Raw genomic sequence first — 27,210 nt, forward strand, 5'->3', positions numbered from 1 at the left:
GGGCATATTAAATAGTTGAGGTTCATGCACTGATTCTTGCAGTACCAATGACTGCTATCCCAAGAAAATTCTGTTTATTCCTATGATATCTCCCATCTGAAACCCATCCATTTAGGATTATTACAATTTTGGGTTAAAACTAGCATTACACAGAATGGTTTCCTTCTCAACGAATTTCCTTCTCAATGAGCCAGCAGACAAATAATGGGTAGATGAGAAAATCTTGGTTCCAGGTATACTTGAACTTATCAATAGTGGATAATAATCTGTGGGACAGAAGAATTTTTCTTTTTTTCTTAAGCATCAGCAACGTTGATTTTGACAGGGTTGATCTATAGTAAATCTTTAAGATTTGGTGCGGCAGATTTTCTGAATATTGTGTATTGTTTTTATTAGTGATATTCCTGGTATGATTTCCCTGTCAATCTGTGAAGTTTAAGGGAAACAGGGCCAGGTAAGCTTAAAAGGAGCTCTGGGAACAACTAGTTAAGTTTAAAGGGAACACTAGAAATGGGCCATAGTGAGTTTAGACGTAGTTTTGGAGACAAGAACTGGGTATGATTTAAGGGTACATGGGAAATGGGGCCCTGATGTGGTTAATTTGAGCTCTAGAGCTTGCACCTGGTGAGTTAGGTACTGGATCATCAGGATTTCCAACCAAGTGTATGGCAGATTATCAGTGTTATCAAAGGATAACCACAGTCAATCCAGTATCCATACACTGTACATAGACATCCAAATTCTTATACTCAATGCAAAGTAAGCATACCAAATGTCTTTACCACTAATCAAACCAGCTGAATTAACGTCTCAGGGAGCTGTCCAGCTTACGGGAGCATCATATATGCATGTGTGTGCATACACATGCCAACTGCTGATGGCTGAAATCCTGAGGGACAGTGTTGGGCGAAAGTTTAGCAGATCTTGTCTACCTACCTATCTAAATAGGTAGTAGATAACAAGTGAAATCAGACCTTTTATTGAGACTCCCCTGTTGTATGTCAGAACCGTATTCAACCTGTGTCGAAGAACCTTGTTTTGACATTACATAAAGTATTTATTTTAAATAAGTATTTTTGTTTTATATCCTTTTTAGATCTTGACCCAAAATACAACCGTCACGTGCAATGATGTCATTTTGAAGCTGAAGGGTGTTCTCAATCTTCCAGAGGAGCCATTTTTAAATGATGCTTTAACAACCATGACCTGTGGGCATCAGGGGCTCAGTGATCTCTGGAACTTTACCAAATATTTCCCATCCACCAGGAGGTGGATAGAAGTTGTGAGTTGTAATTTATGTAAACAATAGTGAAAATGAGTAATATATATTTGGATGGTTTGTAACTTCTTAGTATGCAATACCTATTTTTGTAGCAAACATTCATCAACACTAACTGTATCTATTGCTATTTTAGAATAGAGAACTGGCTTTAGAAAATAAATTTTAAGTGAACCCATTTCCTATCTGCATATAGTTTAGTATTATTGAAGTCTGTTTGCTGTTAGATGCATTTTGGGTCATCTGTTGGTATTTTGTTATGGCCGTGGAAAGGAGCCATATGCTACTCTTTGAACTAATGGATAAGTTCACAGGGAAAGTCAAATTTCCACTCTATGGCCGTTAGCTCAAAAGCTGAAAAGCGATTTCAGTCAACTACTGGAAATGATGGTACGTTAGAAGTAAGACAAATATTTTAAAAATTAATTAAAATTTTACTCTTGGTTAGTCATACTGAAGGAAGATAGTTTTGAAAACTGGGAACGTGGTGTGTAGCTTAGTTACTGGAACAGTAGTGCTGAGATCTGGACTAAAGATCCAAAACCAGAGGTTTCAAGTTATCACTGTCACTAAGGAATTTAATTTTAATTAATTTATCGAACCTAAAATTTAAAATAATTAGTCTATGATGACCATTAAAGTTAGAGTCATAGAGTAATACAGCAGGAAAGCTGGCCCTTCTGCTGACCATGCCAACTATGGTGCTGAAGAATTTCAGAGTTGTATACTTTGAGGATAAATGAACCTTTGAGCTTTTGGTCCCTTTTGCCTGCATTTGACCCATATCTCTTCATTTCCCTTCTGTCCATGTACTAACTTAAACAAATGTCTTTTAAAAATTGTCATTGCACCTACCTCAACTGCTTTCTCTGTCAGATCAATCTCATTCCGTGTATGCACCACTGCCTGCCCCTCAGGTCCCTTTTAAATCTTTAACCTCTCTCTTTAGACCTATGTCCCCCCAGTTTTTAGTTCCCCTTCTCCATGACAAGCACATTGTGCACTTGCACACCTATAGCTCTCATGATTGTATACACCTCTATATAGTCACCACTCATTCTTTCACAGTCTAAGGAATAAAATCCAAGCCTGCCCAATTTTTCCTTGTAACTCATTCCCTCAAGCCCTGGCACCGTACTTGTTAACTTCTGAACTCTTCCCTGTTTAATGATGTCTTTCCTGTCATGAGGTGACCAAACCTGTACATAATACTCCCGTGCAGTTTCACTAATGTCTTGTGCAACATAACATCCCAAGTCCTATACTCAGTGCACTGACTGATGAAGGCTAGTATGCCACATACCCTTTTGACCACACGTCTACTTGTAAAGCCACTTTCTGCAACAACTATGTATATGTTCTCCTAAAAATCTGTTCCACATCACTTCCCAAGGCCCAACCATTCACTGTATAAGTCCTACCATGGTTTGACCTCCTAAATGGAACACTTCACACTTACAAGTACTAGATTCTGTAAAAATTGACTTGGTTCACTCATGGCTTTTAGGTAAGGGAATACACAATCTTTCACTTCCAAGGCTTATTTGTGGCACCGACTAGCAGAAATGTGATTGACTTTTACATGTCCTCTGAAATGCCACTTGTTCACTAACTACTAAATGTTTTGACATCTGTGAACAAACCCCATTTGTTCCAAACTACTAAATCAAAATGTAATAATAGTCAACAGAATGACTCTCATGGTTTTAGAATTCACAAATTACAGTGGGATTTAAATAGTCCAGCTAGCAATTGTTGGGAGAGAGTAAAGAAATTTCAGAAACAGCTGGAAGGATGAGTAACCATAATTGCAAGCGTAAGTATATCGAAAATAAATTTTAAAAATCAGAAATTTATATGAGTTGTGACACCAGATTTATCTGTTATTTTGGTGGACAGTGGGGATCAATATCTCCCATTAATGTTAATATAGAGTTATTTATCTTTTAAAAGATGATCAGTCAACATCCCAATGAAATCTCTTGGGCATTTTCTCAATAGCTACCACATCCTTGCTGCTCCAAATGTGGTCTCACTAAAATTTGTTACAGCTGACACATATATACTCGAACATTTCCATGACCAATGATGGAAAGCATGCCATAAAACTTCCACATCACCCCACCCACTTGTTTTGCCAGTTGTGTTTCACCTTGTTGAATAATTTGCTTTTCCTCTTTCATTTCAAAATGGAAAACTTCGTATTTTCCCACAATATGTTCCATTTGCCAATTTCTTCCCATTCACCCATCCATATCCATCCATATTCCTTTGCAACTTCCTTGTATCCTCTCCCACGCTGCCAACCTAACTACATTTATACCATCAACAAATCAGACTACAATGACCCACTCTGTTTATCTGACTTGTTAATAAAAATATATAAGTAACCGAGGCTGCAGGGTTGAACCCCGAGACACCCAACTAACTGATGCAGATATAAAATATAATAAGGATGTCACGTTGGGAGATTAAAAGTTGTCTCAACCACATTCAAATAAATAAAGGTCTGTTTGTAAGCAGAGACATAGTCTAATTGTTAATAGAGCTGTTTAGGGTTTAAACTTTGAAAAAATATTTTGAAGCATTGTAAAACTTTGAAGATGTTTTAAATTATTTAAACATATTTAATATGTGATCAAACACTTTTAAAGAGATCTTAAAAAAGATACAGAGATGGAAAAACTATTAACAAATTCATTAAATCTGTAACACTCTTCCAGCAAAATCTTAGCCTTCTGTAGGAATGCATTCTTTCAGACATTTCTGACATGATTCCAAATCTCCGGGTGTGTTACTGGGTGATTAGTACGTGGTCACTCAAGTATGCAGTCTTGTTACTAACTAGGTTTTACTTCTGTAACTTCACTTTTTGCAGATGGCGACTAATGTGCAGCCAGAATTTCCAGTGTCAGTTGCAGATATGTACAAAGGATGGCAGGAGGTCTTCAGAGCATGTGACTCCCTCAACACATTTAAAACAGAGTTCTCTGAGGATCTCGTAACAAATATGACGATGACTTACAAATTTTGGGAAAACCTTGAACCTAACACTTTTCAGCAGCATCTCTTGTGGAACTTGTAAGTATAGTTCAGGCATCCTGGAGTTTAATTTTTATTTTTCATCTCTTACACAGTAGTTCCTTTAGTAAACAGTTTTACTAGTCTTTCAGTAGGGTTAACAAAGGAGATTGGTGGACCGCTCCCCTCCTTCCATTTTCCATATCCTCTGCTCTTTTGGTGTTGCTCATTGCAAAATTCATCCAGATTAATTAATAATTTCCTTGCTCACCCCACCTATTATTCCCCACTCCCTTATCCTTTCTCTGAGGCTTTTGGTTATCTGAAGTACCATACATTTTCATGGGTTCCCATCACTTTCAATTACCTCACATAAGTAGCTGCCTTCCTTGCTTGAGCCCAGATTATCCATCTCACTCAATACAGAGGAGTCTTCTCCTTCAATTTATCACTATATGTTTGGATTCACCATACAGATTGCTGAAAAATAATCTGGTTTTCTTTACGTAATGGAGTGCTGTTCTACTGTCATGTAATAGCTGCAATTAGATATGTCAGGCAAACCTGGGGCTCATCTGCTCCTTGGATACACTAACAATCATCTATGCATAATTTAAGAAGGGAGACTGAAGTGTGACAATTTCCCCAAGTCTCTAAAAATATTGAATATTGTAATTTTAAATTGAGTTTTTGAGGAGGCGATTGATTCATGAGGTAAAGGCAGTGGATGTTTTGTGTGTGGACTTTAGTAACGCTTTCAACAAGGTCTGTCAGTATGTTGCAGATCCAGGATATTAAGGTCCATGGACTCAATGGAGACTTAGTAAACTGGATCAAATTTGGCCTGGATGTGGATGACAAAGGATAGTAGTGACTGGGCTTTATTCTGCTTGGAGTTCTGTGGCTGGTGGTGCTCTGCAAGTATCAGTGCCAGGACCTTTGTTATTTGTCATATCTGTGAATGATTTCGACGAAAATGTGGGTGGGCTGATTGGTAAGTTTGCAGCTGACACAGACATTGGCAGTTCTGTTAGTGAGGAAAGTTGTCAAAGGATACTGTAGGATACAGTTCAGTTGGAAATATGGGTGAAGAAATGGAACACGGAAATTCACTGGGACAAGTGTGAGATGGTGCACTTTGGGAAGTTAAATGTAAGTGGAAAATGTATATACATTTACCAGGAAGACACTAAGTGACATTGTTATACAGAGGAATGCAAGTCCATAGCTCCCTGAAAGTGGTGACACAAGTGAACGGAGTGCTAAGGAAGGCATTCAGCATACTTTCCTTCATTGCTCAGAGTGCTGAGTACAGAAGGTTTGAAGCCATGTTGCAGCTGTATAAAACTTAGGTCAGGCTATGTTTGTGTGCAGTTCTGGTTCCCACACCTTGGGAAGATTGTGTAAATTTTGGGGAGGATGCAGAATTGGTTCATTAGGATTAGAGAGTTGAGCTATAAGGAGAGGTTGGACAAACTTGGATTACTTTCTCTGGAGTGGTGGAGACTGAGGGTGACCTAATAGAGTTATGTAAAACTGTAAGAGTCATTCATTGGGTCCAAGTCTTTTTCCCAGGAAATACCACATTCCAGAGGGCACAGCTTTAAGGTGAAGGAGGTGGACTGGGGTGGGGGGAGGGTATACTTAAAGGAGATTTACATGGCAAATATTTTTTTAAAAACACGGAGAGTGGTGGATGCCTGGAATGCACTGCCAAGGGAAGTGATGGAAACAGCTATGTTTGAGGCATTTAGACAGACAGACACACACACAGGCAGAGAATGGGGGATATAGATTAACATATGTGCAGTTTAAATTGGCATCATAGTGGGCACAGACATGGTGTGCCAAAGGGCCTGTCCCGATGTTGTACTGTTGCACGCTTATATTCTGTATTGGAGATGTACCCAATAAAGGAAAATCCTCACAAGGGAACATGTCTACATGCTATGTTGGCAGAGGAAGCTTGGTGTCACTTGTGGGCTGTCCACCTCAATTCTCACTGATTTGGTTTGATGCAACTAACTTGTCACATGTACAGTACATCAAATTATACAAGTAAAAATTAAGCTGGCACAGTCTAATATATTTCCTGTTGGTCACCCAAGTGCGACATCAGAAAGTGCTGCATTGCAATCCTCTGAATTGTAAAAGGTATGAAGCTTGTAAAGGCCGACACGGAAGAAACAAAACTAAATGAATGTTTATTGATTCAATTCTTACAACTGCTGAGATTTTCTGCATTAATATATTACATTTAGATGTAGTGTGTAAAATATAACTAATGGCTTTACTGTCAATTTAATTGGGATTCCCTTCATGCAGTTACTATTTGCAGTCAGACCAAATATCTTATAGAAAGGCCATTTCATCTGCATCGTCTTAGTCATTTTGTCACTGAACAAGATTTGTCCATGTATCAGTGTGGAATACACTTCAGCTTCAGTTGACCCTGGAAGCTGAGCACTAACCATCAGTGTCGACAATGGCTGACCTAACTATTATTATCTAGGGTTACTGAAGAAGAAGTAATTCCAGTTTTTATTTCTCTGACCTTTAATGCTGATATAATTTTTTCCAGGGCCTTTGACATATTTGATGCACAGGGGTCTGCGTTGGAGAGAAGTGAATACTGGCCAGGCATAAAGAAGTATGTTAGTGGAATTTGCTGGGTTATAGAAAGCTCAAACCAACCACTTATAGGAAATGGTAAGTAAACCGGAAACATTAAACATTTGAGAGTCACTTTTAGCTTAGTGTGGGCATGTGGCCAAGTGGTTAAGGCATTCGACTAGTGATCTGAAGGTCGTGAGTTCGAGCCCCAGCCGAGGCAACGTGTTGTGTCTTTGAGCAAGACACTTAATCACACAGTGATCTGCAATGACACTGGTGCCAAGCTGTGTGGATCCTAATGCCCTTCCCTTAGACAACATCAGTGTCGTGGAGAGGGGAGACTTGCAGCATGGGCAACTGCCTATCTTCCATACAACCTTGCCCAGGCCTGCGCCCTGGAGAGTGAAGACTTTCCAGGCACAGATCCATGGTCTCGCAAGACTAACGGATTCCTTTCTTTCTTTCTTTCTTTCTTTATTTATTTAGCTTATAAGTTTTAGTAATATTTCAGACATAAGGAGGTGAAGTTTGTAAGGGCAGATGAGAGAAAGATGCGATAAACTAAAAATGATTATCATCCCTTTAGATTACAGTTAAAAAAATATTCATGGCTTTTAAGAATTAGACTTTATTTAACAACCTGTACACATTTACTCAATTCCAGTTTGAATTAAATTAAGAAAGATGACATATTTAATATATAAAGAGATTAAGTGTATGCCTCAGCAGTAGTACCTATTAGGAAGAAGTGTTAATGCATAATGTATGATCATTAGGAACAAAATGAAGATTAAGTTTTGCAGGCAGTTAGAGAATGATGCATGAAGAGAAAATTATTTTGCAATGATATAAATATGGCTGAATTAATTTATTCACACAAATAGCCAGAAATTAATTGGTGAAAAATCCATTTGCCCCTGTTGTGCACATATTTTATATTGTTTGTGCCTTTTCTGGTCAAGGTCCCACTCTTGTAAATTTGGATTTGCCGTTTCTTGACAGAATTCACTAAATGCTGGTGACATTCCCCTATATTTACACCTATATAGGTATTTTATACCTGTAATGATGCCATCAATATTTATGCTGTGTGGCTGAATAATTGACAGGAGTTGGATCAAAAAGGCTTCCGTTGTCAACTCATTGTTAAACAGGGAGCACATGATTCAAGAAGTCAGATCTAATATATAAATTAAAGTTCCCTGCTGATGCATGTTTTTCATTTTCACTGACTCCCCAACATCAATCATATGTAGCTGCATTTTGCTGTAAAAAGCCTGAACAGAACACCCCATTGACAGGACTTAGCATTAGCTTGCATTCTTTGACCATCTCCCTCCCCCATCTTTACTCTTCACCCTCATCTGTCCTTAATCCATTATATTTTACCTTTCTGTCTATTTTCTGTCTTCTTTTGCCCCTTTCCTCGTCTCCCTGGCAACCAGTGGAGCTGGTACAGAGATATCACTCTAATAATGTTGACCAGCTTACCAATGGGAAGCACATAAATGGAATGGCTCCTGTGAGCAGCTGGTAGCTGTGAACATGCAAGTCACTTCAAATTTTACTTAAATGGGAGGAAACCACCAAGGTGATTTCTTAAAGTAAGGATGCCAGAATTTAATAGATATTTGGTTGCAGGCCATTTTGCATCAGGGAAAAATAAAGTGCCTATTTAATACACCATCAACAGGTAAAATCTGTTTTCTGGATATGTTTGCTAGCACTGTTCAATCAGTCTGTAGTTCTTTCTCTGAAATAAATTGTAGGCAAAACCATCACCAAGTGGGGCCTTTACTGAAAGAGTTTTTTGCACATTTTCAGATATAAATAATATGAATGGTATATCCAATCATGTATATGCATAATTTATAAGATTTATAGATCCATAACAAATCAAATTAGGTACTGAAAGACGAAGGGAAAAGTAACATTGGATTTTGAGGATAAAAATGAGAAAGTAATAATAAGGAAGGTGTATTAAAATTGGAAAACTGATTTGTAAAATTAATGAAAAGGAGTTATCACATTCGTGAATGAGATTCACCAGTTCAGGTTGATCATTGGAGATACAAAGACTGCAGATGCTGATTCTGGAGCAAAAACCAAACTAGAGGAACTCCATGGGTTGAGTAACATCTGTGGAGGTGATAGATGTCATTTCATGTCAACACTCTGCACCAGGACAAAGTGCACAGAGGGAATGTAGTGAGTATAATGGGATGAGAGGGAGAAGTGTGGCAGGAACTAGCAAGTGAACCATGATATATGTGTACCGTATCTGAAATACCTCTTATGGAAAGTTTTGTTTGATGATGAACTTCAATAAAAAATAAATCACAAAAAAAAGAAAGTCTGAATAATAGTTGTTTTTGTTAACTTTCAGCTTCATGATATTAGGAAGTTTTTGTTGCCCAATAAATTAGATTCAAATAAGATTTGATCCATATCCAGTGTTTCCCCACTAAAACATAGATCCACGTTTACAAATAAATTGGCCTTTAGCCACATAGAGACTCTAGAGTAAAAGAGGTTAAAGCGGACATAGCAGTTTACGTTGGTGTTAATGTAAAGAAGGAGCTCTGAGTCATTTAACCGAATTTGATACCTTTTTGTCTTATTCTGTTTTCAAAAATGTTATTTCTTGTTCTCTGCTGTTAATTTTTTAGGATCAATGTGTGACAAGGGGAAAATCAACTGGAAATATCTGTTTAATGAGACTCTGATATTTATACAGAATGTTCAGAATAATAATGACACATGGGAGGAGTGGTAAGTTACAGCACTGTGACTGATGCCTTTGTAGCAAAGAGTCGTACAGCACGGAATCAGGCCCTTTGGCCTAAATGCTCTGTGCTAGCCAAGATACTCATCTAAGTACATCACACTGTCTTTGTCACCATCTGACTGCCCCACTAATCCATGCCCACAGCATCTTCAGGCTCAACCTATTGTAATACTCCTTTTGTCCTACCCTTCCCCTCTTACCCACCTTCTTTACAACTTCAACACAACATTTTTTGTCTCTCTTTGACCTGAACCTTTACACTTACTCCACTTGCTGTCTGGCCTGCTGAGCATCTCTGCTATTTGCTGATTTTGTTGCAGAGTTCCAGTATCTACACTTTCTTTTTGATGTTTCAACCTTGAAACATCTATTGCTTTTTTGTTTTCTCCTCTGATGTTGTTGTCCTGGTCTGCCTGCCCTGATTTCTCTTTCTCCAGTCTTTCCTGAAAATAAGTTAAAATTTGTAAGGTCTTCTGGAGTATAGAGAAATTTTAGAAGATCCTCTCCATTGGATCATAGAAAGTTTATGATATTATGTGTAAGTTCTGATGCTGTAGGAACAACATCAGAGGGTAGAGGATTGGAAAACTCTATTCAAGAAAATTCAAGATAGGATTGAATATAAAGACATGGTGCTATACTCCAAACATCGAGCAACTATTGTCAAGAAAATGTAAAATTCCATTATTAATGAAATCATGGAAGTAGAAAATCATGAGGAAGCAGTATCAACATAGTTTTGTGAAAAAGGAAATTGTCATTGACTGATATGGAATTCTTTCAGGATGTAGCCAGTTCCTCATGGAAATGCTATATTGGCATGGTTGGAGAATTAATTAGTTGACAGAGAGACAGAGTAAATGGGTATTTTTAGTTTAGAAAGCTACAACAAGTTGTGTGTGTCAGGATTAACTCCTGAGCTGTCAGTTATTTGCAATTTCTATTAAGAATTTAGAAGAATGTATTATACTGTAATTAATGATACAACAAAAGGTAGTAGGTGTAAAATGAACTTACCAAGGTATATTGACCAACTAAATGAGGACGCAAAAAAATGGCAAATAGAGTATAATGTAGAGAATGTTGTTTTGGTATTTATTTACTTATTGAGATACAGCATGGAATCGGCCCTTTGAGCTGCACCTCCCAGCAATCTCCTGATTTAATCCTAGGCTAATCATGGGACAATTTACAATAATCAATTAACTTACCAACTGGTACGTCTTTGGACTGTGGGAGGAAGCTGTAGCACCTGGAGGAAACTCAGGCAGTCACGGGGAGAACGTCCAAAGTTCTTCCAGTCAGTAGAAGGGTCGCCTTTGTTGTTAAGCGTTGTGCTAACCACTACACCACTGTGCTGCCGTGTTGAAGGATAGAAAAGAAAGAGAGAACTTAAGAAAGAAATTAGGAGGGAAAACTGGGGCCATAAAAGAAATTTAACTATTAGAGTTGGCAAGACAGAAGGATAGAGTTATGAAGTAGACATTTGATACACTTGTCTTCATAGCATTGAGTCTAAGAATTGGGACCTCATGTTGCAGAAGAACCAAACATTGGTTGTATTGCATTTGGAGTCCTGTGCAAGTTTTAGTCACCGTACTATGGGAGGGAAGTGGTAGCATTAGAGAGAGTGCAAAAGAGTTTCACCTGGATGATGAGTTAATCTCACTGGAAAGTAGGAGGCTTATGGGTGACCTTATAGAGGTTTATACAATTATGAGAGTCATAGGTAGGATAGATAGAGTGAGAAGCCTAAAACTAGCAGCCAAAGTGAGAGATAAGAAGTTTTAAAGAGATCTGAGGGTAAGTTTTTTAAATAGAGGGTGATGATTATCTGTAATGAACTGGCAGAGTAGGTGGTAGAGGTAGATGATATTACAATGTATAAAAAGGAACTTGAATGATTATTTGTACAGAAAAGGCAGAGGGAGCCAATATAATGCAAATGAATGGGATTAGCATAGATAGCATCAACAGCAGCATCATGGGCTGAAAAGATCCACTTCATTGCTGGATGATGCTATAATTCTATAAATGATTCTAAACTAATCTTTAGATGAAGTGAGACTTTTGAATTCTGTAATTGTGTGAGATCTTGAGGTTCTTGTATGAGAAACAGAATGACAGCACACAGGAACAGCATGTAATGAGAAAGGCCAGCAAAATCGTGAACAGTCAATGCTGTAAACACTCAGCAGGTAAATAGATTGTTGGCCATTAATACACAACAGCTGGAGTACAAAAGTAGGGGACCCTTCCTACATCTCTACAGGGGTTTGGGACACATGTAGAATGTACATGCCATAGGATTTTGGTCACACATAAAGGAAAGATTCGCGAGATAAAGGAGATGTTTATGAGAAGGATTCAGTTTGATCTTTTTGAAGTTCAGCAGAATGAGAGGTGATTATGTTAAAGCATACGTTTCTTAATGTGGCAGATTCTGGGAAGATATTTCCCTTTGTGGAGTAATCTGGAACAGGGTGAAATGGACTCATGATAAAGGGACAGCTGGTTACAAGCACTGAAAATCTTTGGATTCTCCAGCCAGGTAGCTGTGATACTGAATCAATAAACAAATTCAAGGGTGAAAATACAGTAGATGATAGATTTCTGGAGTATAGAGGAATCAACAGTCACAGGGATCAGGTAGGAAGGTGATGTCTTACATTAGTCTATGACGTGGTTCCTTTAGAGGGAGAGGGAGAGGGAGAGGGAGAGGGAGAGAGAGATATTTATAATAATGTGGAATAAGGAAATGACAAAGGAATGATTAATTTATATTATAAAAAGACACTAAAAATCAGAGAACTAAGAACATAGTGAGAATGAGGAACTGAAGGAGGTAAGTATTAGTGATTTAAAAAATGTAGATGTTGAGACTAAAAGCTGATAAATCCCAAGAACCCAATGATCATAATTCAGGACTTTTGACACTGCTGGCTGGAGAGTTAGTAAAGTTTTGGTTATGATCTTCCAAAATTCTGTGTATTTTTGTATTTGTTTCAATGAATTGGTGAATAGCAAATGTGACCCACTATTTAAAAAGAATGCCGAGGGATCAGAGAACACCAGATCAGTTATTCTAATATAAGTGGTGGTGAAGCTGCCAAAGTCTATGTTGGAAAATGTACTAACAGAATATTTTGGAAAGAAAAATAGGATTGGGCAGTATAAAAGGAAAATCCTTTTTGAACAATTTACTGAAGCTTTGAGAATGTGAATTATAGGGAGAATAAGTTAGGTGTGGAGAATTTGGATAATATCTCAAGAAGAAGGTTTGTGGCTGGAGTACTTAGACCTGAGGGTAATAAATTGATATGGATTGAGAATTGCTCATTGGTTAGAAAGCAAAGGTTCATATCCCAAGCTAAGATTGCTGGCTACCAGAGGGATTTGTTCTTGGGCTTCAGCTCTTCGTAATTATATTAAATAGTGAGCAATTGGGTAATAATGATGTTCAGAGGGACTTGGATGTACTTGTACACAAGGTGATCCATCAGAAAGGAGTTGGGTACAGGAATAAAGGTATCTTGCTGCAATGACACATGACTTTGGTGAAGATTATGGACCAAGTTCCGGTAAATCGGATTTAGTATAGATGAATATTGATTGATAGGGTGGGCCAAAAGTGTCTGTTCCTGCGCTGTACTAGTTTATGATTCAAAGTTTATGAATGAACTTTATGCTTTTACACTTAAATTTCCCAATTATTTTTATCACTTTATTTGTTTAAAAAGTTAATTAAAACATGCTTCATAGGCTTCTGCTTGTGAAAATTTCTTTAATTGGATGTTGTTGAGCCATCTTGATGTCATCAAGCTCAAGTTCACGAGGGATCCCACTGAAATGATGTACGTCAGTTATAGGAATCTAGACAGGCAAATACTCAGCTTAAGTTTTGTTACATTGTAGCATTGTTAGGAAAATGCTGTTGTTGTTTTGTCATTGTCTCTGGAGAATCAGGGAGCACTGTGGCCTAAAATATACTGTTTAACATCAATATTGTCAATGCACTGTAGTTACAGTGATAGATTTATATTTGAATTACTTCAAAGACTGATGACAGACTAATTAGGTAACTGTGATTTGGGTAAGGTGACCTGAATACATACAGCAAATAAGAGTAAGATTAACATCCATGTTTATAGCTGTGAATGCCCAGTACCTTCCATAGAAAGCGATGGATTCAAAGTACAAAGTAAATTTATTATCGAAGTACATATATGTCATCATATACAACCCTGAGATTTATTTTCTTGTAGGCATTCTCAATAAATCAGTAATAGAATAATAACTATAATAGAAACAGTGAAAGATCACACCAATATTGGCATTCAACCAGTATTGCAAAAGTCAACAAACTGTGCAAATACACAAAGAAAGAAATAATAATAAATAAATTGCAATACATATCGAGAACATGAGATGAAGAGCCCTGAAGGTGAATCCATAGGATATGGGAATATTTCTGTGAAGGGGCAGGTGAAGTTGAGTGAAGCTATCCCCTTTGGTTCAAGAGCCTGGTGATTGAGGGGTAATAACTGTTCCTGAACCTGGTGGTCTGAGTCCTGAGGCTCCTTCCTGATGGTAGCAGTGATTCATTTCAGAGTTCCAATTTAATTAATTGAAGTTTCACTGACCAAATAGGCAATTTGGCATTGAAAGCTGCAGAATGGATTAATTAATTATTAGAAGATGTTCATATGTCTTATAATGCTTACCCCATCTCATCAGCTCTTTTATTTCCTTTTAGGTTTCTGAAAGCAGTGCTGAAATTTTTAAATTACCAAGGCACTATAAAACTAAGTGCAAATGATATGCAGATTCTCAGTCAGAGTTTTGGTGAGAATAGCGCCCCATTTGCAAATATCCAAGGATTGCAGACAGTTGTAAAGATTATTATGGAGAATACAAATCTGTGGATTAACAACTTCCACACAGATGATAAAACATCGTCAATCCTGGATGCTTTGGTTGACCTTTCTCAAACAAGCAATGTCAATGTATTGTTCTTCAAAATAAAGGCTCTTATGAATGAATGGTCAAAGGGACTACCATCGGAATTTATGGAAATATTCAACATTTTACTCAGTGTGCTGGAAAAAGGAATGGAAGAAGCAATAATTATCAACCCATTTCAAGATCAGATCGGTAAATTTAATGCGATGTGGACCAATGTGCAGAGGTTGCTCCTCTACAATTCTACAGAAGCTACATCAAAGAGCCTAAATTTCTTCTGGAAATTCATTTCTTCCGTATGGATTGGATCAACCAAAGACAGCATAGATTATGTTGATGTTGCTAAAATGTTTTTGCATTATTTGAACAATCTTGGTTTACTATCTCAAGAAGAACTTTCTTTTGTAGTGGAAGCCATCAGCACATCAAAAAACATCTCAATAATTGCTTCTACTGAAAATCTATCTAATCTGCAAGGTATGGAGTTGCAGTTATTCAAGGTTTTGGAAACATTGGCAGTAGAAAATAAAACCGAACTTTTGAAGATGTTTTATAATGTGATTCAAGCAGTCTTAAAAGTGTCAAATGAAACTGAGCTCTCATCAGTGGTAGCTGCAGTCAGGAATAATACTGAAGATATTTTTGGTTTTCTTGAGCAGTTTAGCTCTGATGACATTGGTGAGGCCCTTGAAACAGTCGGAAAAATTGTTGCTGTTTATCACAGCATGTCAAAGGAAGATCTTGCTGAAAATTTATTGAAACTGTATCTCTTTGCTCAGTCACAAATACAGGGACACTTCACAATGACAGGACCAGACCAACATCAAATAAATGAAACAATTGCAAAGCTCACAGAAGCTTTCCACAACAATACAAACAACATCAGTTGTTCGCTTTTGCAAGCACTGAAGTCTGCATCTGTCCCCATTTCTGATCTTTGGTTGCAGCAATACTGCTCCATACATTATGCTGGAAGAAAAATCCGATCATTAACTACTGGCTTCAATTCACTAGCAATTGAGAACCCATATAGCTCCTTGGTGGAAAACATGATCATCAGCTTAACATATACAAATAGAGATGCAGCTGTATCTACTTTATCCTGTATGGCAGATTTGTTTCTGTTCTGGTTGGAAATCATGAAAGAGGTTGCAGTGCAAATGAACTTGGATTTTAATGCAGTGAGCAACCTTGGTACTGCCCTAATGCACATGTCAGAAGAGTTGAATCAAACGTCAGAATGTACCAGCCATTTTGCAATAAGTAACAGCACAGCTGCACTGAAAATCTTTCTGCACAGCATTACTTCCATAAGTGGTTTTAACCTTCAGAATTTGTACCAACTGAAAATGAATAGCTTAGTTACTTTACAGCAGATCGTGAATTCAGCATTTCCTTTTCCAATGGACAGCAATAAGCTGTATCAACTTACAGAGGTTATGGAGAACATGTTCAGTTTATTTCAAGGTGACAACATTAATGATTGGCACAAAATCTCCAAGTTGTTGGAAGCCCTTCAACCAATGTGGTTATTGAATGGCCCCCAGCAGGAAATGTTCTATTCAGTCCTACATGCTTTTGCAAACTTAGACCCTAGCACTGATTTGGGAGGTATTGAAATGGTCTTCAAAGAAATTCTTTCATATTATAGCAGAAGTGATAACATGGACCAGTATGTCCAAAATTTGAAAGAGTTCTTTAACTTAATGGTAACATATCAGAACAGCTCAGATCAGTTTCCATACAAAGACTCTGTGATTTTAATGAAACAGTTAGTCATTTCTAAAAACACAGCCACAGGGGAAAAGGAATGGGGAGCTTTGCTGAACTGGCTGAATGTTCTGATGCAAAACAATCTTCCTGATCTTTCACTTACATTTCTGTCAAACATAACTAAAGTTCCAATCCACAGATTAAACATATCAGAAATGGATATAATAATGAAGAGAACAGAGGAAGCAATTTTCCAAGTTCTGAATCTGACAAAACGGTTTAATGGACGTGCATCTGAAACTTATTACCATGATATCATTGCATTACTGGAAGTGATGTGTCCTAATTTTTATCCCCTCAAAACTGAAAGTATTCAAGTGCTCAGGATGTCCATTGAGTTAGCATATAATATCTTTAACAATGAAAGCATGTCATACGTCTTAATTGAAGAGTTGATGAAACAAGTTCAAAGCCTCGGAAATGACAGTGCAACAGCAGAAGTCATATTTGGCAGTCTCAGCAAATTTATCAGCAATAATGTTGCCTTCCAGAAATGGTATTCAACATTCTTTACTGTTTCCCAGCCTTTTCTTTTCGAAAACAAACACAACATGTTGTCTATGTTACTGAGTCAGCTAACTCAACATTTCTTGACTGCTTCTGAAAACAAAATCACTTTGCCAGAAAGTATGACTGATATGATTTACAATCTCACAACCACCTTACAATCAATCAAAGATGTATATTCCATCAAAGAGCAAATGAAGCAGATGCTTGCTGACTTTACGCAAATCATTAACGGCATAAATGGTACTGAGAATATGGATGTCATGTTAACAAAACTGGCAAAGGTTTTGAAATATATCTCAGAAATTCAAAACATAAGAAACACTGTACATGACTTGAGCTTAATTTTAACAGAGATTGGGAATGAGAATTATCAACAGACTCTAGCCATTATTCAAAATAGAACTGCACTGCTACAAAATCTGACCACCATGAATGTGAGTGAAGCATTAGGAGCAATTCACTTGCTTGCGTTGGCACATCAGCCAGATGGATTAATGCTCAGCCAAGCAAACCAGGTTGAACTGACTGAGAAGCTAATCAGACTGATACAGATGCTTTCTGCTTCTACTAATTCATCACTGACATCACAATGTTTGCCTGTTGCTATTTGCAGCTTGTTGTCAGAGGGAAGATCCAATAATAGTCATCCAATTTTCAAGGTTTGTAACTTGGAAGCAAAGCAAAATCTTAGTACAGTTTTAAGTTTGGCATCTGAAATTAAACGGTTTTTTAATGGAACTGCCCACGGATCTGCAGAAGTGGAGTGTTTTGGAAGCACTGTGTCTGCAGAAGTCATTCAGCAAATAGATTGTGTTCTTCAACAGTATAAAGAGTGGAGCACAGTTTTGGTAAGCCTATCTCAAATTTATGGCTTGCAGTGCCCAGTTGCAATAAAACTGCAGGATATTTGGAATAATTTTTCACATGTCGTAGTTTCCGCCAATAAGGACAACTTAAATTGCTCGACTATCCCATTAAGACAAGCTAATAAACTGTTAGCCTTGATTAGTAATAAGACTTTGACAAACAAAACTTCCATTGAACAAATGATTACTTTCCTCTCTGATGTAAGGGACATAGTGCTCTCAATGAAAGGCAATAAATCAGAGTCTGTACATTATACTCTAAGTATTTTAACTAATTATTTTAAAAATGCAGAGAAAGATCTACCATTGGATTTCAAAAAACATGTCTCAACACTGATTTATTCTGTACAGTCATTAATGTCAATATCAGAGTTCAAAAACAAGGACTTGAAATTAATGCTGAATGACTTACTGGAAGTTCTTAATGCAAATATTGATGTCACTGACCTTTTGGAGAGCTTGTCCACAGATATCAACCAAATATTAACTGATACAATGATGAAGCCTGAGATGAAAGAACTGTTGCCAGCTGTAGAGAAAGTGATTAACTTCTTGAGAAATATGACCACAGGTGATTTTATTGATCTTGACCTGGTGCAGTTTAGTGCAGCATTGGATGATGTGGAGGAGATTTTGGAAAGAATGCAACAGTTGTCTAACCTCACAGGAGAAAACCATCTCAAGTTATTCAATGTCTTGAGATATTTTCTAAAAAGAAAGAACACTTCACAAGAAGATATTGCAATGTTTATGAGATCTGCCGGCCTGGTGTGCAATATTTCACAGCTGCTTATACAACAAATGAACTCCAATGCATCTGCTTTTGATGTCTATCATGATTTCCTCCCTTACATCACCACCGTACTTTCTGATGCGAATGTTAGCCAAAGTTCAGATGCATTACAACTATTAAATGATTTTGTACAGGAAGTTTACTTACAGTCAGATCTTGGAGTTGAATATCAGCAAGCATTGCTAAAAAAGGCAGCTACAATCCTCAATCAGTTCCTCACAACGAACAATAAGACACCTATCAATTACACTGTTGTCATCAGTAATGTTTGGCTGGAGATTCTGGAAATTGACTTCAATAGAAAGGCAAATGACATTGAAGTAAGAAATAAGACATTGAAACTGATGAAAATGCTTGAAGAGTTTATTGGTGGTTTGCAAGAATACAATCCAATGAAGGAAGCAGCAGCTGAAGTCTTTAAACTTGTCAGACTATTCCTTAACTTCACAAAGGTTCAAGAGGTGGATAGCACTTTTACAAAGTAAGTAGAATGATAGCTGTTTACTGTCTATTTTCAGTACTGTGTAATTTAAGTGATTATAGTGGTTTGACTTACAGTGGTGAATGTTGGAGCAGCAAATATAGTGCTGGCTTCTAAATAGTGAAAGCTAACATTCATATAAAGTGCTTGATTTGGGAGTTGTTTAAGAGATGCTGTTGTATAAAATATATATTATATGTTATTAATTTCATCTGTCAGCTACTGTTTGGGAATTAGAGATGCAAGAGTTACATGGCATTGTACGAATGAGAGAGTTAGAATGGGAAACTGAGGCTTTGGTTCAAGAGGCTTCAGCACAGCTGGTTTACAAAAATAGTTAACTGGGGAAGGGTGGATTATGATGCTATTAAGCAGGAACCTGGGAACGTAAACTCTGAACAGACGTACTCAGGGAAATGAACACCAGAAATATGGAGGTTGTTAAGGGAGCACCTGCACCGTGTTCTGGTTAGGTTTGCCCCATTGAGACAGGAGAAGGTTACTAGGGTGAGGGAACTGTGGTTGACAAAAGAAGTGACATATAGTCCATTGGAAGTAGGAAGTATACTTAAGATTGAAGCAAGGATCAGATAAGGTTCTTGAAACCCTAAGGTAGCCTGGAAGGAGCATAAGGAGAGCTTGAAGGGGACATGAGAAGTCTTGGTGAGTTGGATAAAGGAAAATACCAAGGGGTTGTACATGTACGTGGGGAATAGGAGGTTGACTAGAGTGAGGGCAGGATTGATTAAAAATAAGAGGAAACTTGCCTGGAGTCAGAAGAGGTAGGGAGGTAGTACGTAATGAATACTTTACTTCAGTATTCAACGGTGAGAGAGATCTTGACTACTATGAGGACAGTGTAATATGCGATATTAAGAAAGAGGATGTGCTGGAACTTTTGAAAAACATTAGTATAGATAGGCCCTGAGGTTTGATGGATATGCCCCAGGTTATTATGGGAAGTGAGGGAAGGGGTTGTTGTGCCTTTGGTGACAATCTTTGCAACATCAACGGGATTATAGATAGTCAGCATGGCTTTGTGAGGGGCAGGTCATGCTTTTGACAAGGCAAATTGATGAAGGTAGTGCAGTGATGTAGTGTATATGGACATTAGTAAGACGTTCAAAAAGGTTTCTCGTAGTAGGGTCATTCAGAAACTCAGGGGGTATGGGATCGAGGAAAACCTGCCTGCGTTGATTCAAAATTGTTTTGCCCAAGAATCCAGAAGGTGGTAGTAAATGGAGCATTTTCTGCCAGTACATTGATAACCAGTGGTGTTCTCCATACCAGGCATTGATACAATCATTTAGAATGCTCTCTATGGCACATCTGTAGAAATTTGCTCGTACCTTTGGTTAGATACCAATTCTCCTCAAACTCCTGTTGAAATATAGTCATTGTTCATTCTTTGTAATGACATCAATATACTGAGCCCATGATAGATCCTCAGAGATGTTAACATTCAGGAACTTAAAACTGCTCATCTTTTCCACTTCTGATCCCCAAAGAGGACTGGTATGTATTCACTAGACTTCTCCTTCCTGAAGTTCCCAATTGATTCCATGCTCACACTGACGTTGAGTGCAAGGTTGTTGCTGTGACCTCACTATGGAAAAGATGTGGAAGTTTTAGAATGGGTGTAGAGTATGTTTAGCAGGATACTGCCTGGATTAAAGAACGTGTCTTATGAGGAAAGCTTGAAAAAATAGCACTTTTCTCTTTGGAGAGAAGGAGGAGATTTACTAAAATGTTGCCTGGGTTTCATCTCCCAGGTTACAGAGAAAGGTTGAACATATTGGGTCTTTATTCTTTGGAGTGTAGAAGGTTGAGTGGGGACTTGATAGAGGTATTTAAAATTATGAGGGGGATAGATAGAGTTGATTTGGATAGGCTTTTTCCATTGGGAGTGGGGGAGATTCAAACAAGAGGACATGAGTTGAGGGTTAAAGGGCAAAAGTTTAGGGGTAACATGAGGGCGAAATTCTTTACTCAGAGAGTGGTAGCTGTGTGGAACGAGCTTCCAGCAGAAGTGGTTGAGGCAGGTTTGATGTTGTCATTTAAAGTTAAATTGGATAGATATATGGACAGGAAAGGAATGGAGGGTTATGGGCTGAGTGCAGGTCGGTGGGACTAGGTGAGAGTAGGAGTTTGGCATGGACTAGAAGGGCTGAGATGGCCTGTTTCCGTGCTGTAATTGTTATATGGTTATAATACCCTGGTAGATGTGTATAGGATGACAAGAGGTAAAGATAGAGTGGGCTGTCAGCACATTATTCTCAGGGTGGCAATGCCTAATATGAGGGGCCATAAATTTCAGGTGAGTGAAGGAAAGTATAGGGGGTGATCTTAGAGGTAGGTTTTTTACAGAGAATGATAAGTGTGTGGAATGCTCTGCCGGGGGTAGTGGTAGAGGCAGATACATTAGGGAGATTTAAGAGACTTAGGCATGTGGATGAAAGGAAAATGGAGGGCTATGTGGGAAGGAAGCGTTAGATTGATCTTGGAGTAGATTTAAAGGTTGATGCAGCATCAATGGCCGAAGGGCCTGTACTGTGCTGTACTGTTCTATGTTCTTTGTTGTATGCCAGTTATCTGGTATGAATAGCAAAGAAACTGAGCTTTCATATTTGCATCTTTAAAAATACTTCCTTCTTTTAGAAACAATTCCATCTACATGCTTGACACCATTGTACTGTGGAGAAGGTTGATCCCTATGTTAATTACGAGACTAAATTGAATAGGCTTAGAAAATAACTGCAGGGTATTGAATTTATCCTTTATCCATTTGATAACTGCAGGGTGCACACAAGTTTAATGCTGCAACTTCATTAACCTAATTTAAGTGAACAATTATCATAAACTCTTTTGTTGTTAGGTGTCACACATTTCTCAATGTACAATGACACACAAGATGATGGGAGAGTTCAATGGGTCAGGCAGTATCCAGGGAGAGAAATGGTCAGTCAACATTTTGGGTGAATCTGAAGTGTCAGCCTCAGCTGCTGAGTTACTCCACTGTTTTAGTGTGTTGCTCCATGTTCTAGCATCTGCTGTCTCTTGCGTCTCCATTTTGCTGTGCAACTGCAAAGTCTCTTCAGGATGTGCTGACTTTGAAGGAATTTTCCTTCTCTCTTTGACCATCTCTTACCGCTCCATTTGTTGGGCGGGCCATGTCACTCACTTCTCCAACACCAGGTTCTCAGCAAACACTGAGTTCAGAGCTCCCTCGTGGAAGTGAGTGCAGTAGAAACAGTGGAATATGTTCTGGCCTGTGCTCAAGTTCTCCTTGAATAGCTGCAACACTCCCACAAGCACATTGAGATCACTGGTTTATAACTGCTCACAGTTAAGAAAAAAACTCGCAGGACAGCACAAACTACCCATCCACCCATCCTATCAGGCAGCTCCTGACACAACAGCGGTAGTGTAAGAAGGTTCCACAGTGACCTCATCAGTCCACATCTGACAAAGAAGGTCTGCTTGCAATTTATGAAATGATATCTGTTACTTTTGTTGATCTTTATGTTGCTAGAAGGAAGTTTCTGTGCTGTTAAGACACAGCATCATTTAAGGGAAGCCCTTGAAGGATGCCAATACTGAATGTTAGAGAGGGCACTGGCTTCCCACTGATTGCTTGATATTGATAATGGGGATTTCACCATTTATCTTCTACTTTGTACAATGGTGAAGTGATATCATTGAAAACTTCGTTGTTTTTTCTTTTCTAAACAGTTTGGAGGCCATGTGTCAGTTTGAATGGGCTAACAAATATTTAACATTAATGGATGAACATCTCCTTCAGTTAAAGCTGCTGAACCTCTTTTTGGGTAAAATATCTTAATATTTTTCTATGTTTTATATTTTACTGAATCATCATTACTAAAATGTAAATTGTATTATTTAACGGTTATGTGTATGCAATAAAAATCTATGTTGCTAGCAGTATCTGAAAGCTTACAATTGAACAATATTCCTTCTTGTTTGTATGTTGGGTAAAGTACTGGAAATGTTGGATTCTGAAGTACCAAAACATTTTATTTCTTATTGCTTATCAAGTTGTGTGGCATGTTGGATATTTCTACTTGTCCATCATTTTCTTACCTTAATAACATATTTTCCAGAAAAATATTTTTGATTTAAGAGAAAATGCCATGAATGTTTCTGTAACATTTGTTAACATAGTTCGTTCTGGTATATTTTAATGAATTTTTTTTACAGCGACCTCTATAGATCTGTTTTTAGTAAATTCCACGTCCATAAATTTTCGTTTTATTTGTACTGGTCAAAATGAGTTCCTACAAATGTGGATGTCTGGAAATATTATTTATGTATTTATTCATCGAGATCCAGCGCAGGATAGGCCCATGTGGCTATTCGAGCCACACCGCTCACAATCCGCCATTTAATTCTAGCCTAATCACGGGCCAACTTAAAATGCCCAGTGTCTTTGGACTGTGGGAGAAAACAAACTCCTTAAAGGTAGTGGCGGGAATTGAACCCAGGTCTCCTGTACTATAAATCGTTATGCTAACCACTACGCTACCACGCCACTCAACAACTTATGCACAATTAATAAGAAAACAAGAGCAAGCTTACCGTCACCCATATCCATTGTTTTACAGAAAAAATGTACTTTGTAAATGATATCGTGTGCATACAGCAGGGGTGTGGAGAGAATTTTCAAGGCCATTTAATCCACCTAATGATTGACCAGTATACCTTCACTTCTGATGTTATGAAGGTTAGTCACTACTTTGTAAACTGGCATTCTGTTTTATTTATTTATGGCTTGGATTCTTGAAGGATAACAGAAAACTTCCCTGAAAATTGTTGAACCAAAACTGAAACCGAAACGAAGAAAACTGAACTAGTCCATTTAAGTTTGTACCTCTATATGTTCAGCTGGAATGTTAGTATATTTGTAAAGTTCAGTAAAAAAAAGCTACATAAATTGCAAGAAACTTTGCTGAATATATTCTTTGTATCCACTCACATAAAAAATATATCAGTGATTCTTTCTACAGAGTTGTAATTTAGAACATTCTTTGCCCCATATTCTATTGTATTTTTATAATGTCCTCTATTTTAGTATAATGTAATTCTGAGCTGTATTAGCAACTAAAATGGAAGTGGCAATATACATTTGTAAAAAAATAATGATAAGGAATATTGTAGATACTGATGTGAAAGGGAAATATAAGCAGTTGCTACCTATAGCTTTTTAGAATGTTTTAAACAGCGAAGCATCTTAGAACAATTGAACTAACAGTGTTTCAAAGTGTCACAAATGATCAAGAGTGCTTTATTCAATGTGATGATATTCAATATTTTATTTAGAAACCAGTGCAAAATGTTTTCTAATGCTATATCATTAAAATCTCTAAAATGATTATTTTAAATGTTTATTATATAAAGAAAGTTTGATTTGACTTTTGAATTGTGTTCTACCCAGCATCTCTATCAGATTAGATAGCAAGTGGCAGGAGGACCTTTCTACAGGTCCCTAACAATCAGGAGGAAATAGAGAGTGAGAAATTCTGGCTTAGAGTTTCTGAGGAATTGGCCATTGCAGAGGAAGAGAGCAAATTTCAAGTGTTGAGAGCAAAGAGGTGCCAGACATGATGAAGGGAGGCCAGACACTTTGCAGGAGGAGGGTGGAAGGCCTGTAATTTTGATGGTGGGAAAGGAGGCTCCACGCGATAGAGTAGAAGGCCTCAACTTCCTTTCTGTATCTGTAAGTGCTTTAAAGTGCCTCTATCTTACTGTTAGTTTTCCTGAGTCAATGGAAAACTCTACAGCAATAATTTAACTTAGACTCCCAGATACATTCTAGAAACCTGATTCAAATGCTAAGGTAAAGTCTTGCCTCTACATAGCAGACAAACACACAGCAAAGAGAAACCAGTTGATATATTGGCAATCCTCATGAATAATTGCTAAACTAAATTTCCAGCAGAACCCATATAATTCTCCATTTCTTGAAACTACATGATTGATTGCTAACTTTGAAAGGATAAAGCAGTATCTAACTTAATTAAAGCCATTTTTGAATCCCTTTTTCCTATCTAGTTATGAAAATCCTTACCTGGCATGAAAGTGTCATGTCAGTACTGATGTGTGCATCTTCAGAAGATGTAGTTTGTCAAAAATTTACTGAAGGGATCAATCTGTCTAGAAATGAAAATGCTGTTCCATCTTAATGTGTCATCTTAATACCAGTATGTAACCAAGACTTAGTAAACATTGGTAATTTTATGATTATTCTATCAGTTGTTATGATGATTATCAGGGTTGAAGATTTATCAGTAGCTGATGTATTAATTTTTCTTGAATATGTGGATATTCTCTGTCTAGATTTTAGAAGAAATAAAAACTTCTCCTGTCCCGGAAGGCTGCAAGAACTTTGTTAAGCACCAAAAGGAAATACTAACCACTGCAAATAAAACACAACAAGCAGTCAGTAATGCATTGAAGAACTCTGCCTGCAAATGTGACCTGACTCAACCACTGATTGAACAACTGTATGAAAGGTAACTTCAGCATGTAATTGTTTTTTTCTATATAGAATTTGTACAAGGTCCGTATTGCACGTTACTTCAATTAGAATCTGATGATTTTACACAGGTCTCATACTTATTAATTAGTTGACCTGCTTCTGCAAACCAGACACACTGTGAGGAATCTTTGTGGTAGGTCTAATGAAGCTACTGCAGTTCTAGTAGAAGCCTTTGGCATTGCAGTTCCAGAGTAAATATTGTGCCTTTTTTTTTTACAATTTATCATGCCAGAACCAGATGAATTCTATTTTCATAAAATTGAACAAAAGAGATGAAATCTGAATAGAATCATTTGGAAAATAGAGTATGACTAAAATGTCAATGATTTGTGTTGACTGCCATTCCCAGCCAAGTTGATGCATAGGAGAGCAGGAGACCTGCTTGCCGAGTTACAGCAATGCCATTCTGAAATGAAGTAATTGGAAATGCAGCAGGATAGCTCAGGACAACTCCTTCTAATATTTCTGTTCTCTCAGTGCTTAATATTTCCTTCCTTTGGTTATTCAGTCTACAACAATGATGGTTACTCTTGTTCTCCATATTAGAAAAATAATCATGATACTGTAAACCAGCTTAGAAATTGTTTCATGTTTTGCCATTTATTGTGGTTCATTACAATTGAAAATCAATTTTTTTCTGAGGTAAATCTTAATAACAATGGATTTTGTTAATGTTTCTGCAAGTGCTATTATCACATAAAGCAGAGCTAATAGCAGAATAGCATTTATCGAAGAAGGCAACTCCTGAACTAAACAATAGTGTTTGGTGCAACTGTGATTCTCATTACACACCCAATTCTTAAAGCTATACACTTGTTCATTAACATGGTAACAACCATTGCTGGGTGTCATTGCTTCTGAAATTTCACTGGGCATTTACAAAAATTAGTTGTGCTCAAATGGGGCAAGTAGTCCTTGTTCCCAATTTGCACTTAATGAAATCAGTCCTCATGTAATGCTTTTGTCCCTCTTTGCAGTCGGGGAGAGGGGGACTTCAGTTCTACTTTATCAAAGCTTACCTGTTGTTGGTGTCTCACAGGGAAGTAAGACGTTTTATTTAGAAACCAGTGCAAAATGTTTTCTAATGCTATATCATTAAAATCTCTAAAATGATTATTTTAAACGTTTATTATACAAAGAAAGTTTGATTTGACTTTGGATTGTGTTCTACCCAGTAGTTAACTAAACTGCATGACAATCAGATTTGGTAACAAATGGCAGGAAGACTTTTCTGCAGGTCCCTCATTCATTCTTCTCATAAGTACACGAGAAAATTGGTGAATAGACAGAAAGCAGAAAGGCAAATGTGGACATTGTTGAGATAGACAGAAATAAAAAATGAGATTCATAAAGTTCAAGAGTTTGAGTTTAACCCAAAAGACCACAATGTTTCCAGAAGAAAGATGTCATGATGTTATTCTTCACGTTGGGTCTTAATGTAACAATACAGGGACCACAGGTAGAAAGGTCAAAGTGGGAGCGAAGCAATGAATTAATGTAGTAGGCATCTGGAAGTTCTGGATAACTCCTGTGACCTGAATGAAAATGTTCTACAAAACAATCACCCA

General features: G+C 37.5%; 1 protein-coding gene across 2 annotated transcripts in view; it reads left to right on the forward strand.

The window, feature by feature from the left end:
• The window catches only part of LOC134344338 (ATP-binding cassette sub-family A member 13-like), a 219,322-nt gene that overhangs the window by 66,966 nt on the left and 125,146 nt on the right, over positions 1-27,210 (forward strand). For both annotated transcript variants that reach the window (XM_063043940.1, XM_063043941.1), the window contains exons 12-19: positions 1,097-1,282; positions 4,158-4,360; positions 6,882-7,009; positions 9,583-9,685; positions 14,458-19,086; positions 22,819-22,913; positions 23,709-23,827; positions 25,441-25,616. In XM_063043940.1, the coding sequence (XP_062900010.1) occupies positions 1,097-1,282; positions 4,158-4,360; positions 6,882-7,009; positions 9,583-9,685; positions 14,458-19,086; positions 22,819-22,913; positions 23,709-23,827; positions 25,441-25,616 (5,639 nt within the window). The remainder of the gene's footprint in view (positions 1-1,096; positions 1,283-4,157; positions 4,361-6,881; positions 7,010-9,582; positions 9,686-14,457; positions 19,087-22,818; positions 22,914-23,708; positions 23,828-25,440; positions 25,617-27,210) is intronic.

Source organism: Mobula hypostoma, chromosome 3 (assembly GCF_963921235.1).
Source record: "Mobula hypostoma chromosome 3, sMobHyp1.1, whole genome shotgun sequence".
NCBI lineage: Eukaryota > Metazoa > Chordata > Chondrichthyes > Myliobatiformes > Myliobatidae > Mobula > Mobula hypostoma.